At 38.7% G+C, this 16,334-nt stretch overlaps 2 protein-coding genes across 3 annotated transcripts in view; one reads left to right on the top strand and one right to left on the bottom strand.

Annotated features, from left to right (window-relative positions):
* Positions 1-8,250, top strand: part of LCP2 (lymphocyte cytosolic protein 2) — a 54,391-nt gene extending 46,141 nt beyond the window's left edge. For both annotated transcript variants that reach the window (XM_049874297.1, XM_049874296.1), the window contains exons 18-21: positions 2,367-2,467; positions 3,516-3,593; positions 5,322-5,477; positions 7,497-8,250. In XM_049874297.1, the coding sequence (XP_049730254.1) occupies positions 2,367-2,467; positions 3,516-3,593; positions 5,322-5,477; positions 7,497-7,619 (458 nt within the window). In that variant the 3' untranslated portion in view covers positions 7,620-8,250. The remainder of the gene's footprint in view (positions 1-2,366; positions 2,468-3,515; positions 3,594-5,321; positions 5,478-7,496) is intronic.
* A 2,604-nt stretch (positions 8,251-10,854) lies between these two features.
* On the bottom strand, positions 10,855-16,048 carry C2H5orf58 (chromosome 2 C5orf58 homolog). The gene is made up of 2 exons (XM_049858873.1): positions 15,955-16,048; positions 10,855-11,068 (listed from the first exon to the last, which is right to left on the bottom strand). Exons 1-2 carry the CDS (start codon positions 16,046-16,048, stop codon positions 10,917-10,919), a joined length of 246 nt encoding a protein of 81 aa, XP_049714830.1. The 3' UTR covers positions 10,855-10,916.
* Positions 16,049-16,334: the final 286 nt, after the last annotated feature.

The raw sequence follows: 16,334 nt of genomic DNA, 5'->3' as shown, positions 1-16,334 counted from the left end.
AGTAAGTTATACACATGTAAAAAGTTGAATTGGCAAAAGTTGTGTAATAGATACATTTACAACGACAACAAAAAAAGAGTAGCTGCTAAGGCTACTTAGGTACAACCACACACCTCATAAAAGCTGATTCCTTGGTTTGGAGCTTTAGGATCATAGTTTCACGGAACATCCCAGTTAACTGGCCTAAAAACATGTTTAGTGTGTCCGTTTTACTTCCTAGTTCATTGTGTAGTACCTGGGGTCTTAAAAGCTTGCAAGTGGCCATCCAAGACGCAGCAACTGGTCTCTATTCACCTTGAGCAACAGAGGAAGGAGAGTCAGGAATAGGAGGAGGACATGGAATGTGTGGCTAATGCCTCTGTGAACAACTGCCTCCTTTGCTATGAGACCAGAAAAACTGGATGGTGCCCAGCTAACATTACTGAACATTTTGATCAAAATTTCATAGAAGAATCCTGATCAAAAGGGGGAAAATATAGAATGGAATTTCAAATTCTCAGGGACTTCAGACCATCTGGAGCCATGGAGGCTGGGTGAACCCCTGAAACTATTGCCCTGAGATAATCTTGAAATCTGAAACCAAAAATATCACCGGAAATCATCTTAAAACCAAACAATAGTTTCACTTAACTAGTAGAAAAGGTCTTCCTTGAACATTATGCTCATTTAAAAACCATCTATATAGCATCAAATTGACAACAGCAACTCGAAAGAACCTTAGGAGGCAGTGAGTTTATGTTAACGAGAGAGGAACAACTCAGAAAAGGAGGGTGAAAATGGTTGCTTAACTCAAAGAATGTAATCAGTGTCACTAAGCTGTACATGTAGAAACTGTTGAATTGGCGTATGTTTTGCTGTGTATATTCTCAACAACAAAAATAAAACAAACTTTAGAAGAAAAAAAGTAGGTATGCTTGAATGGCTTTTTGTCTGTCATGAATCATGACTTAACGGTGCTGACATGAATGTGTAGAAGCAGAAAGAGAATAATTCAGGTCTTGGTTATGTTACTAGCCTATATTGCTGTATTTTATTCATTCAACAAAATTGATCAAAACATCTGCCATGGACTGCAAAGGAAAGGCCTACTTAGGCATTGGGAATCTGGAGAAGGAAGGTACTGGCAGGTCAGTGCCAGCCTTATATGCTAATTTAGAAACAAGGAAAGGGCATTTAAAACAATCCTGGTAATGTGGAAACTTCAGCCCTTCCTAGGTAACTCTCCTTTCCTCAATGGCAAGTGGTAGGCACAACTTGGCCACTTCCGGCATATTGTAGGTATGCAGCAACCCAGGTTCAGAACCACCTGGGGTGCTTATTAACATGCAGATTCCTGGGCCCTGAGACTCAAAATCCCCCATTATTTTTATTCATGTTTGGAAACCATAGGTCCAAATCTTGGCCCTGCCATTAATAGCACATAATTTTCTCAGCCTCTTTGAGCCTCACCTTATAGCTTCACTGTGAGAATTAAAGGCAATGCACATTCCAGGCCTGGACATAGTAGTTCTGGATAAACATTTGTTGAATGAACAAAGGAATGACGGATGAGTGATTAAGAGGACATTCAGCTAACGGAATTTTTCCATTTTTGACAGTTGTTCTGGTGCATAGAAAACAATGTTGGCAATTATAAGTCAACAATCGATCCTTTCCTGAGATTAGGAAACATGTTCTTAGAAAGTTTCAGGGAAGTGTAAACAAGAAAGAGGTTCTAGAGAAGGTGAGGCACAGATGTTGGGTAACTGATAGGTACCCAGTGAAGATTTCCTGAATGATCAGATAACCTGTACTGCCTTCCCTGTCAGGTTAACAGCTTGGCTTCTTTGGAAAATTCAATAGTAGCAAACTTTGGTTCTAAAAGCTAAAAGAGTCTCCAGGTAGTTTGACCTTGTCTTGGATAACTTATATTTCTTGGAAGAACAGTGAGAACATAATGATCTCCTTTTACGGCACTGTCGCTACATTAGTGGTTGGGAATCCATTCTGGGTGCCCTGGGTATTATGGGAATGTATGCAAGATCTGTCTTGAGTTTCATTCTGATGTTCACGTGAAAAGATCTCTGTGACTTTTCTGTAAATGGTTCTAGTCACTTTATATTATATTATACAGTAGGCACATTTAAGAAATCACTTGAATTTGAGGTACTGCTCTCAGAATTTTACTGGTCCAGTTATGTAATACTGCCTAAGCAGCCCTTGTGGTTTCTAACAGGTGAGACTTATTTTTGAAGTCCCGGTTTCTTGAAATGTTAATTATCTGAACAATTGCAAGGACAGGTTGGCGGGGAGGGGGGAAGAGTGTGATGACTAAGGTAAAAAATAGCCGACAGGAGATTAACTTTCAAAATTCTATACTGTTGAAGGCCCTAGCAACAGACCTCCTCCCAGAATTACAGCTGAAGGCAGGAGCTTCCCCTTGCCAGTTTCCAGCAAACCACCACTGCCATCCCCTGAGGAAAACGAGGTACAGAGAATGTTTTTATTTTTGTTGTTGTTTTTCCCTCAGCGAATGAATCATCGAAACTCCCATTGAATATACTTTTGTACTTTTATCTTCTATGAGCCTTAATATTTTTTAAAGAAAAAAAATGAAAGGGGAGGATCCAGGTGAAAAATACTGTATCCTTTTCCTTGCTGTTCTTCCAAGAGCAAATGCGTGTTGTGCATTAAACAATCAGAAATATGATCCTTTCCTTTTTTTTTTTCTTATCTGTTTCCTAGCTTCTGACTCTGGATATGTCACTTAACGGCTCCTTAACCCACTTTTCCTGTTTATTATTGTACTACACTGGAGAAATTATTATATCTTCATCTTGCCTGATTAGAGGTTCCATTATAGGAACCGGGTGCCGTCAAGTCAGTTCTGACTTAAGGGGGCTATATGTGTGTCAGAGTAGAACGGCACTCCATAGGGTTTTCAGCGGCTGTGATTTTTGGAAGTAGATTGCCAGGCCTATCTAGCGAAGTGCCTCTAGGTAGATTTGAATCACCAACCTTTTGGTTAGTATCCAAGTCCAGTCCCATTATATAAGGGATGATTATTCACAAAAAATAAAAAAAAATTTTTTTAATTTTTTTACCTTTTCAGAGTGTCATGATTAAAAGCAGTTCACAAAAAATATCTCCTATGGAGCCCCACCTAAATGATTCTATGAAGTTCCTGGTGGTGCAAAAAGGTTAACATGCTCAGCTGCTAACTGAAAGGTTGGAGGTTTGAGTCCACCTAGAGGCACCTCGGAAGAAAGGCCTGGCACGATCTACTTCTGAGAAACCAACCATTGAAATCTCCATGAAGCACAGTTCTGCTCTGACACACACACAGGGATGCTGTGAGTCAGAATTGACTCTATGGCAACCGGTTTTAATTGATTCTACATTCAGATTAAGAAAACAAATCTTTCAAACCTCATGGAACTGAGGTGGTGGTTTATGTAAATTACACAGAGGCTTTTCTTTCTGCTGATATATGTAACTGCAGAATTCATCCTGTGTTTAAAAATTTACATTTTCAGGTTTCATTAAATGAAGAATGGTACGTTTCTTACATTACCCGACCAGAGGCAGAAGCTGCTCTTAGGAGGATAAACCAGGTACTCTGCTAAAGTTTATTTTTAAGAAGTTATAAATGTTAATGGAGGGAGGAGAAGGGAACTAACTTTTACAGAGTACCAGTTATGGGCTAGGGATTCTGCTAGATGCTGTTCATACTGTTATACCTGTGAGACCATTAGTGCCAGCCTTACGCCTGTCAGCCCGAAAAGCAATGATTCCTAGGACCCTGGCAAGGATCTAAATTAAGGCAAAGTCATTTGGCTGGAATAATCTTAGATTTTATTCACGAAAAGTGTCCGCTTTGTCAAAGGAATGATACCATGCCAAAAGGAGACTTTCTTTCCTTCCAAATTTCTAGTATCTTGCCAGGTCCATCTTCCCCTTAACACACTCTTGCCATCCACATAGCTATAAAGGCCCCATATGGAGAGAAACAGCGGCAAACAGCCGCTTTCCCTGGAAATGTCTAGATTGTCCTTTAACACCATGAGGTCTTAACCAGATTTCCTGTGGCCGTATGCTGAACCCTAACCTTAAATCTATTTATCAGAGGGCGGGGGCGGGGGAAGCAAAGATCCTTTATCTTCTGCTCTAAGAGCACCTTATGATGCTGTAACTGTATCTAAAGTTTATAGCAGTGGTACTCAATCTTAGCTGGATATTTAAATCATCTGGGCACTTTAAAAAATTCTCATGCCTGGGTCTTACCCTGAGAGATTCTGATTTAATTAGTTGAGAGTGCTGCATAAAACCAAAAAACCAAACCTGTTACCGTCAAGTCAATTGTGACGCATAGCGACCCTATAGGACAGAGTAGAACTGCCCCATAGCGTTTCCAAGGAGCAGCTGGGTGGATTCAAACTGCTGAACTTTTGGTTAGCAGCTGTAGCTCTTAACCACTGCACCACTGGGGCTGCTGCATAGGCTCTGAGAAGCTTCAAAACTCCCCCAGGTGATTCCAATTCAAAGCCAAGGCTGAGAATCACTGGTGGTCCAGAATTTGTCTGACATAGGGATATTCTGACTGGCTCAATTAGCTGGGCGTAAAAAGAACAAAGAAAGCCATTATTGCAGATTGACGGCTATTTAAAGCCATGCTGATTCAGTAAAGGGAGGAGGGTGTAGCTTAAAGGGTTCTTGCTAGTTAATTCTATTTTAATATTAGATCCTTACAGTCTTAATAAATTTTGTAGCAATAATTTGGTGATGAAATTTTCAAGTACAGGACAAATCACAACACTTTCAGGAACTATCAGGAAAAAAAGGTGGTAAGAACAGAGGTGGTCCACATTACATGGGATGTGATGGATGAAATGTTATTCTAGAAATCACAAGGGTTTTAAAGGTTTTCATAGGCATGTGAGTGTTTTCTAACTTGGGATGTGAAAAGAAGGCTCTAGGGAATTAACTTCCAGGAATAGGAAGATCTGTCTTTAGTTAACCACTAAAGCTTTTATTTCTCCTGACCCTTCATCCACTCAACCTCCTGTTATTTGTTTTATTACTAAAAAGGGGATTCCTTTTTTCATCAAGAGACTTCAAAGAGGTTGATCTGGAAATTTCTCTGATGGGATCTCTGCTGCTTCTTTCTTCACAACCAAAAAATCCGTAACACTTGGGATCTATAACTATTTGGGGAACTGAATGTTCACTGACTTGTCAACTGCTAGGTTTTGCAGTTTCCTAGAGGCTTGTCTAAGGCTCTTAAAGGCAACAGAAGTATTGTCTTTTACTGCTCCCATTATAACAAGAATTTGTCCTTTCAGGATGGCACTTTTCTGGTTAGAGACAGCTCTAAAAAAACAGTAGCCAATCCATATGTCCTCATGGTGTTGTACAAAGAGAAGGTTTATAACATCCAGATCCGTTACCAGCAGCAAAGTCAAGTTTACTTGTTGGGAACTGGACTCCGAGGGAAAGAGGTGAGGACTCCTTTCACTTTCAGAATTTCCCCAGATTCTGTTTTAATGCCTCCCCTCACACCACTACATGGAGCCCCACTGTAACATTCTTTGCGAGTCCATAATGTATGGCAACTTTAGAGTTAAATCTTTTTGGTGAAGCCTTTCATTTACCGAAAGGAAATAAAGCAAATATTAACAGTAGCTATCTCCACAGTAAGTCTTTCTTTGTATCTTTTCCTCCTAATAATCTAAAATCACATATATACCTTTTAAAATATGAAAAAATAGATTAATATTTAAAATATTTTTAAAAATCCATTTAGATGCTGTCAAAGGCAAGTTCCTTCTATCATTTACTCTGTGACATAAACGTAATATAAAATTGCAATGTAAGGCTATATTTTAAATCAATACTACCTAGAAAAAGGGCGGGGGGAACTAGGAGAATACTTGATTTGGTGATTACTTAGCTATTCGGGTCATTTCTTACTTAAGAATGGAGGTTTGGGCTCTGTGAAGACGGTCAGATTGCTAAAGAAATTTTCCTCTGTTCCTCCAAGGTTTAGATTCTCATGTCAGTCGCTCTGAGTGGTACTCAAAACTAGTGTGAAGGGAACTCCTCAGGGCTGCTTGGTGCAAAGGGAACTAACAGCTACACATATTGCCCCAAACACACTCTTTTAAGTTCAAGGTTCCAGAAGGCGGACCAGCTGAATCAAACATTTCCACAATGAGAAACAGCTCACACATAACTTCCACTTCGTCCCAAATATTTTTAAGTTATGATAATGTTAGTGAGCAGAAAAAACACGACTTTGGTCAAATGTTTGAATCGCTGGTGTGGTGTGGACAGGTGTGGTGTGGATAGGTGTGGTATAGGTCTCATAGAAACAAAAGTGCCTGCCATCTAAGGTTTCTCTTGGTCTAGCATGGAAAGACTTAAGTACAAACCACTCATTGCAGCTACCCTGGAGGGAGGCACCAAGCAGAGAGAAGTCTTGGAGGAGGTGCATAATCTTTTCTGGATATCTATGTGACTTCTGATCCACATCTAAAAGGATGAAAGGGTTTTCCCAGTCTGGTCATCAGGGATGGGGTGATATGGGAAATGGACATGGAGACTTGGCTGAAAAGCCCTGTGGGTGTGGAGACAGCAATGGGAACACGGAGGAGATGCCATGAGGAACTATTGTGCTGTGATTTGGATGGTGGGAACTCTGTGACTTCCTGATTCCTGTAAACCTCCTAACACTGTCAATGACTGAGGATGAAGGGAGGGTACAGGTACAGAAAACAAAACCACAAATAAGAGCAACCCCAAGGCAAGGGTATCATAATTAGAATATTAAGGGTAAACGATCTCCTATATGAAGTTAAAGGAGTTCTGTTAGCACAGTGGTTAAGTGCTAGGCTGCTAACTGAAAAGTCGGCTGTTAGAACCCACCAGCCACCATACGGGAGACAGATGTGGCACTCTGTGCCCTTAAAGATTTACAGCCTTGGAAACCCTGTGGGACAATTCTACTCTGTCCTATAGGGTTGCTATGAGTCAGAATCGACTCGATGGTAACAGATTTGTTTTTTTTGTTTTTTATGTATATTTAACTTCATATACCCATTGCTGTTGAGTTGATTTCAACTCATAGCAACCCTATATAGGGTAGAGTAGAACTGCCCCACAGAGTTTCCAAGGAGCACCTGGTGGATCCAAACTGTCAACTTTTTGGTTAGCAGCCGTAGCACTTAACCACTACGTCATCAGGTTTCCTAAATATATTTGTGTATAACTTATATATATGTTATATATATTATATATATATATATATAGTCTTTTATCCATGGTTTGTTTGATATTGGTGAGGAATTTTTTTTTTCAAAGTTCTCTGGCAGAAATCATTAAATTATTTGCCAAATGTTACATGTTTTCTTTAAACCCCCATACCTTCAAGAGGTAGGATGCAATATGCAGATGAAAAAAACTGAGAAATTCATGCTACTCATTCCAGTGTGTTTATCTCTCAATTTTTAATCTTTCAGGACTTTTTTTCTGTAGCAGATATTATCGACTACTTCAGAAAAATGCCACTTCTGCTCATTGATGGGAAGAACCGAGGTTCCAGATACCAGTGCACGTTAACATATGCTGCAGGGTACCCGTAGCAAGTTAGCCAAGGAAATGAACCTTCCTCTTGCCTCTGTTGCCGACACAGGAAGATCTGTCAACCTTAGGGAATGGACAAAGCTTGGGACTGAATAGAGCCCCTCAACATGGAACGCGAGCGTTCTGTTTTTTCACTTTTTAAAAAATGTTTGAAAGGAAGACTGTCAAATACCCCCTAATTTATTTATTATTCTTCAGTGTTTGTAAAGTGCCTGAGTAATAACGTTCATGCATAAAGTCTAGTAGTGCACTGTAATAATTCATTTAAACAAAACAGATGTGTATTTTTGAATACCCATTTCAACGTACAGTAGTTTACACAGCTACAGAAAACATCTGGAGCAATTTTAAAAACATTGAACTGTAAGAGTTTTGGGTATCACCTGAAACTTTCTTTTTTTAAGTAGACTTTTGTCAGACAGAGGCAATCATCAGTTTTATACATATAATTTGAAAACTACTAAAATTCACTTTCTCAGCAGGAATAATTTAAGAGGCTTAAATATACTATTTTATTCTTACTTATTTGGTGGTATTTGCTGGGGGGATTTTTGTGTACTTTTTTATGAAAAGATAAAAGCATGTTGGGATAACTTCCTGGGATTAAAATTAATTTGTCTTTTTGCTCTACTTTTGGGCTCCTAAAACAACTTTATTGACTTAACTACTTAGTACATCTATTATTTGTAATTGTTGTTTTGAAGCAAATTTAAGCTACAAATACCAACAGAAAAACATTTTAAATTAGAGATGAGGCACAGACTTTGGTGTCTAATACACCTAGGTGTAAGTTGGCACTTCCTCACATTCCCATGCCCACATCCTGTCCCCCCCCAACTCCAAAAGCATTGCCAAGTGATGCAGACTTCACCCAAGGCGTCCTGAGCACATAAACAAGCAATGCACATACACAGAAAAATTTAATCATGCTTTTCTAGTAGATACTTCCCTTCCCTTTCTCTCTCCGTCTCTTTTTATCCCTCTGACAACTGTCATAAAGCCCCTTCTCTTCGTCCCTTCCAAAAAGGTTCTCTAAGTCCTCCAAAGCAATCTACTTCTCTCCTTCAGTTTACCTATCTCGCTTAACAAAAAAGTAGTAGGCATTTAGCAAAACGAAAACCTGATATTCAGCAAAACAGTGACGATTGCTTTTTAAGTTTTTCTCTTTGGGACCTATTATTCCACATCTGTTATCAATCATGAAAATTTTTGGTTTCTCTGCTTAATCTGTAAGTTTTCTGAGTAGCAAAAAATATCTCGCATCTTCATGTTCATGAGCTAATAGAATATTGGAAGGGGTCTTAGAAGTCATCTGGTTCAAACTGATGAATTTTTAAGGTGACGAGTCAGTGGAGACTTTTAACCATTGTTGATGAAAATGGCGTTTCACAAAAACTCATGCTACAAAATGGATGTTCTCAATTGAGGGTCCAGAACTTAGGCAGTTCTAAAGCTGAAAAACCCTGTATTCATTTACATGTTTATTCAACAGAATATTCAATGAGCATTTGGTTAATGTCCATTCTGTGTTAAACACTGAGCTAGGTGCTGCTGGGTAGTGGCAATAGCAGGCAACTCAAGTTCTGCTTTGGAGTGAGCTGAATTTGTCCCTTGTTTCACTGTATCCTTTATGTTCAAAAATATCTAAAATCAAAGACATAGCAAAATTCAAAGCATCTATATTCTACTGAATCACGTTTATAAGGTAAACAAAGCTTATTTTCAGTCTCTTCTGTGAAAGAGAACAGAAATTAGGAAGTTTTAGGATGAAGGTATTCTATTCCACTGCTATGACTGAAATCAGTGGTGTGCAGCTCATGTTTTTATATGATTAACATTTTTTTAAATTGTGCTTTAGATGGTTTACAAAGCAAATGAGTTTCTCATTAAATACATAGTTTTGTGACATTAGTTGCCAACCTCACAACATGTCAACACTCTCCCCTTCTAATCCTTCAGTTCCCCCTTACCAGCTTTCCTGTCCCCTCCTGCCTTCTCGTCCTTGCCCCTGGGCTGGTGTGCCCATTTAGTCTCATTTTGTTTTATGGGCTTGTAGAGTCTTTGGCTGAAGGGTGGACCTCAGGAGTGACTTCAGTACTGAGTTAAAAGGGTGTTCAGGGGCCATACTCTTGAGGTTTCTCCAGTCTCTGTCAGACCAGTTAAGTCTGGTCTTTTTTTGTGAGTTAGAGTTTTGTTCTAACTCCAGCTCTGTCTGGAACCCTCTATTGTGATTCCTGTCAGAGCAGTCGGTAGTGGTAGCCGGGCACCATGTAGTTATGTTGGACTCAGTCTGATGGAGGCTGTGCTGGTTGTGGTCCGTTAGTCCTCTGTACTAATCTTTCCCTTGTGTCTTTGGTTGTCTTCATTCTCCCTTGCTCCAAACGGGGGGGAGGGGGTTGGGAGGGGCAGTGGAGAATCTTAGATGGCCACTATGATTTAAACCCCTGTGCCGTCGAGTTGATTCCGACTCACAGTGACCCTGTAGGACAGAGTAGAACTGCCCCACAGAGTTTCCAAGGAGCGCCTTGTGGATTTGAACTGCCGACCCTCTGGTTAGCAGCTGTAGCACTTAACCACTATGCCACCAGGGTTTCCACGCCACTATGATTAGCACTCTTTATCTTCTTCCTCAGGAACCAGCGACTCCATTTTTTTGGCAGGGCCCTGCCTCCTTTGGCTACACACCTGGCATATGACCCCAGCCTTGCCAATCACAACTGCTTAGCACTCAACTTAGAGAACGGCATCTTACCAAAACTTGGAGTTGTCTGCTGCCATGCCTCTACCCACTTCTTCCCACCATGGGGGAAACTAGTCTATAATAGCAGAGAATGAGGCTGACACACAGAAACTGAAAGACATTTGATAATTAGTGGAGACCTTGAAATTTACTCCAACCACAGACTTCCAAGTCACAGGACCCAATAAATGCTTCAGCTAGCTTGAGTTGATTTTACGGCAACCAGGAGAGTTCTGATTAATATAAACTCATACACTCCACTAATAATTTATTCAGTCTCTTTTAATCTGAGCCAAATTCAAGTATAAGTGAAAGGATAAGCAGTGTCCATGGCCAATTTCCTGTGTCATACTCTTGCCCATTAGTGAAATAAACAATTCCTTGAAACATTAAAACAACAATGAAATAGTCTTCAAGACTATGAAATGATTCTTTACAACTCTGCTTATATTTATTTTGTTTTATATTATATTAAATATACGAATAAACTGAATTCTCCCAGATTTAAAAAAAATTCTACAACAAATACTGTTAGCAATTCACAGCAAACAAGAAATCAGGCAGAAAAACTATTAAAAGCAAGGGATACGTCTGACAATTCAGACCCTTCAAAGGGGGGGCTGTTTTTTTCTGTTTCATTTAAGTCCTCTGTCTTCACAGGATTATTGAAATGTAGAATAAGATCACATAGCAGTAACTGGGAGAGCTCTGTATAAAGCAAAACAATGGAAGATATTAATATCATTGCAGCACATATGTGAGAGAGAGAAATTCTGTTGCCTTAAACAGCTATTCCCAAATTCCAAATTCAGTTTTTTTCAAGTTACGTTGATCCAACCACAACTTATGTCCCATTTTGACTTAAAATCAGATTTATGTACTACAAAATAAGAATGACGAATTTTATTAGAAGGGCCATCAGCCAAACTGGTCAGCTATCTTACTAAACTGCAGATTGATTTATATAAATCTTATTTCTACATTATTTAAGTTATACATATAAAAGTGTAAAGGCTCTGATAGGTCTATAAGGCTAGTTTCAAAAACAGCAGTTCCTACCCTCTAAGAGGCAATCACTTTCAACTGTTTTAGCTTACTTCGGTCTTACTGCTTCTGTTACTGATTTTTTTTTTTTTGGTGGGGGGGGTATTTACCTCCATATCTTTACATGATGTGCTTCTGACATGCTTATTTTGTTTTTTTCAATTTTAGGTATTATCTGCTTCTGACTACAGATTAAGACTTAGTTCTCTTTATTCACTGCCCTGTCCACACAATATATTTATAGTACAATTTTTTTCTAGCTCAATGTTTAAAGTATTTTATTACATAAATATTTTTCATAGCTGAATTCTGTGGGAAGATATTTACTTGCCTGCAAACACCAACCCCTCACCCCAAGTTAATAATTGTTTTGTTTTTTCATTGCTTAATTATCACAAATATAGCCCAAATTTCTCCTGACTGGGTAAATCTCCTCTTGATGCCTTCAAATACTTTAGATATTCTATGTTGGAAAATTCTCCCCCCTCCTGAAGCCTTCTGAAAGGGTTGTTCTCTAGGACTGCTGTACAGCTCACATCTTGTTAACTCCTTTTACCACGATTCCGGAGACTCCTTTCACCTCTTTTGTGTTGAATGCCCTATTTGCAGAATCTCTTCTCTTTTTCATCTGCTCTATTGTTTGATGGAAAACAGTCTCAACTTCCCAAGGGAAAAATTATATGGGCTGAAAATTTCTCTCTTAACACTCATTTCAGATTAAGTGACTGAGTATAGATATCTAGGTTGGAAATCATGTTTCCTCAGATTTCTAAAGGCATTGCTGCATTGTCTTCTAGCTTCCACTCCTGTTAAGAATTTTCATATGATTCTGGTTACCAATCCCCCCCCCCTTTTTTTTTTTTTTAACTCTTTGGAAGCTTCAAGGATTTTTTGTTCTAGTTTTTTCTAGGTTTCACAATATTGTGTTTTCATCCATTGTATTCGACTCTTTCATTGTAGAAACTCATGTCCTTTAGTTCTGGGCAATTTTCTTACATTTTATCTTTGATGAATTCTTCCCCTCCTTTGTCCTATGTTCTCTATTTCTAACCTGCTATTTATTGGATGTTGTGCCTCCTTGACTGATTTTTTTCCCTAATAATTCCTATCTTTTTCTGATCTACAATCTACAGTTTCATTTTCTACCAAAACCCTTTTATAGAATTTCTCCTGTCGTATTTTTAATTTCTAAGAGCTCCTTTTATTCTTTAAATTTTTTTTTTTTTAGAGTATCCTGTTCCCTTTTCATGAACTCACCATCTTCTCTTACCTCTCTGTGCATATTAATAGTAGTTTTCATCTCCCTTCATAATCACTGTTTCTTCCTCATTGAATCTACTTGTTTCTGCTTTCACATTACATGCTTTTCTCAAACATCTGTTGTACCATAGCTGTCTGTTTATATTTAACACCAGGGCACTAAGAAGACAGTCTGAAGCACTATGCCCATGGTAGTCGATACTGTGGGGTTTTCTGGTTGGGTTATTTTGTTGGCGAACCTCTGCTATCAGTACCTATAGGTCTTTTCTCTTAAGCTAGTCAAATTCCTGAAAATAGAATCTGCTTAGAAGGTATAAATCTGGCTGAAATTAAAAGCTGGGAGTCTTATAATCAGGTGTATAAACTTTGTCTTAATATTCCTGTTTTCACTGTGGTAATCCCACCCTTAATTTGTGGCTAGTGGCTCCAGGCCAGACATTCCTTGTTCTACCCTCTCAGTGAATAAAGCTTTTGAGTTTTCTGTCACAGAGAAGCCCAGTTATGCGTGGGGAGGGAGGGAGCCTCAGGGGTCCACAGCTTCCTGCACAGACACTTAACTAGTCCTCCTCTTCTCAGCCCCACCTTCACTCACAAATGTAGAAGACTCCTGAGTCACTACTTCTTGAGCCTATGGGGGCTGTTTCTTGGCTTTATCCAGTCAACTTAGGGTTCAGATTTTGGAGGTCTATTTAAATGTTATTACTTGTTTATTTGCTACCCATTTACTCCCCCCCCCCTTTTTTTTTTCTTTTTGTTATCTCTTCTTCATATTTATCTTGTAGGTTTCTGTCTTTTTGAAATAATTTTATATTTAAATCTCAGATCTGCCACTTGCTAGTTGTGTGATTTTAGGAAAGTTAGTTAACCTCTTCATGCCCATTTCCACATCTGGAAGTGCTGAAGACAACAGTTTCTACCTCATAGGGTTGTTATGAAAATTAAGTGAGTTAATTTCTGTAGAACAGTTGGAAAAGTGTCTGGATTACAGTGTTAACAAGTGTTAACAAGTGTTAGCCATTGCCATTATTATTTTTGACAGGAAGTGGGGGTAAACTGGGTCTTCACTCAATCCACCATGTTTACCAGTAGTCTACCCTCCTAGTCTGACTCTACAGTCCCTTGTATCCTAACTGCTTGGCCTACCCACAAAATTCTTCAGGAACACAGCTATCATTTCTATTTTATTTCATAGAAGAATAATCCCCAACTGGAATAGTTAGAACAGGTGTAAGAGAAACCTGAAGCTTCCCAACTCTTTTAAATGAGTTCAGACATCCAGAACCATTTATTCATTTAATAAATATTTTCCAAAGAAAATATTTTCCAAGAACCTATTATATCAAGGCACTGGGTTAAGAGCTAGGAACACCACTGAGGAGCTTACATTTGAATGGGGAGAGAAAAAACAAGTAAACATGCAATTACAGTAATACAGTGTGACAGTTGATATGGAAGGGTAGAAGGGGTACCACACTTGCTCAAAAAATTTCTCTAGTGTAAGTGACCTTGACTAATAAGTAGCAGTTCCCTGGTGTGGTGGGGTTGGGAACGCAGCAGTAGGCATTGCAGAGGGAGATTATGTGTGAAGGCACAGACACAAAAGAGAACAGGTGTGACTATGCAAATAGTTTAGTATGACTGAAGCACAGATATGCAAGGAGAAAAGAATAAGAGACTGGAAAGGTAGACTGAGGTCTGATCACAAAAGGTTTTATAGTCCATTCTAGGAGGTTTAGACTTTCTCCAGATGACAAAGGTGAGCCAGTGAGGGTTCAAAGCAGGAAGATATAATTGAGATTTGCATTTCAGAAAGATAATTCTAGCTGTAATGCTGAGAATAGTTTTGAAAGATGGATTAAACAATGCTAACCGGACTTCTTTACACCAGACCCCTCAGAACCTTTGTTTGCATGCATTGTGGTTATGAGAACTAATACAGTATATGGTATAAAACACAACCCTAACTTATTTGACCATAAGAACATGAACTCCAGTCTTTTTGTTTGTTTTGTATTGTTTTTTGTTTTTTGGGGGGCTGGGGGGGATACCATCATACTGAGAACCTATGAAGAACACACTTAGAAAAAGCATAACAGGCACTCACTATTTGGTGCCTAACTAACAACCACTCCCTTCTTCTTGGTGGCATAACTTGACTTCATTTGAAGTGATTCTTTCCCCATCTCCATCGGTAAATTCTGACTGGTCCAAATTGGTCTTGGCAGTTCCATTGGTCTTGGCAGTCCCATTCCCCTTGGCAGTGGCTGCTGTAGGCATGCGCCTGTGATGCAAATCTGGCCAATGAAAGGAAAAGGGAAATGTACTGGAGGGATCCAGAGGAAAGGCTTATGGAGAGAGACACTGGCAGAGAAAGCTTTTCTTCTGCTGGATGTGGCCATGTCTGCAAGCAATGACCATGAAGAGTGATAAGCAGAGTGAACATGACAGAGCAGAAAGATGGAACCTGATTTATAACAAAGTCTTTAAACCTCTCAGTTAACTTTATGGTTGCCCTACCTTGGATATTTTCATTATTTTCCTTATTGTATAAGTCATATTAAGTTGGTATTTTCTTAATTGTAGCTGATGGTCTGTCCTAAGCGTAGCTACATATTCAGTATAGTTTTCATGGTTAGAAATAGGACCGGCAGGTGAAAGGAATAGGGCAGATTTCTCAGCTAGGCTATAAGGAGGAATTGTCCAAAATGGAATGGGGTTGACTGTTGAAGTAGGCAGTTCCACAACATAGGAAATGTTTAGAAAGGGACAGACTATGACTAGAAATGTCCAGTCACAAAAATTTTACACAGCAAGGATAAAATTACAGAGTATCTCTGTGAGGTGAGTGATTAAACATAAGACCTATAAAGTCTACTCCTACTCTAAAAATCTTTTTAAAATAAAGAAACTTTAACTCACTGACAAAAGCAAAACTTATTTTTAATTTGAAAGGAAACTTAGGGGTCTAATAAGGATTAATGGATAAAGGCAGTGAATGTTGCAGAATGTGACATCATCATGTAATTGTTGAAGGAAAAGAAGTAAATTTAGAAAGGTTAGTTAGACAACACACAAGCTTGTCCGTGTCATTTATAGAAATTCAGGTTTGCTAACTCCTGGGTCAATGCTCAGCCATAATTCTTCTTTAGAGATCTAGTTCGTATTACATTCTTCGGAAAAAGAGAAATCCTAATGAGAGGTCAAAATTCAGTCACACACCGGCAGAAGCACACACTGACTCTACTATTTAGTTAAAATGCAAACATTTTAATCAGTGATCCCATATTTACCTTTCATCTTCTTCAATTCCAAAGAAATTGTGTTAATATTTTTAATTATGGCTTCCACGTTCAGCTTGTGGTCAGAAACGTTATTCTTAAGCATCTGATTTTAAAAAAGAGAAGTAAAAGCAGAAGGTATAAATCAGAAGTACTTATATGTATTTTTAAAATACCTAAAATTTCAGTATTTCTGAAAGGAAAATATTTTTTTTTTTTGAGAACTAAAATAACGTGAAACATAGACTTTATAACATGGTTGGAATTCTAACATCAACTTGTTATGTAATATTCTTCCAACTGAAAATATCTCCACCTGGAATTCTCGGGATTAGGTTTCCACCTTAATCAAACTACCTCCACAAGACGGGGCCCTTACAATAGAAATGTGG

The sequence above is a fragment of the Elephas maximus genome, chromosome 2, assembly GCF_024166365.1.
Source record: "Elephas maximus indicus isolate mEleMax1 chromosome 2, mEleMax1 primary haplotype, whole genome shotgun sequence".
Taxonomy (NCBI): domain Eukaryota; kingdom Metazoa; phylum Chordata; class Mammalia; order Proboscidea; family Elephantidae; genus Elephas; species Elephas maximus.
Note: the sequence above shows the minus strand (reverse complement) of the source record. Positions and strands in the feature narration are given on the sequence as shown.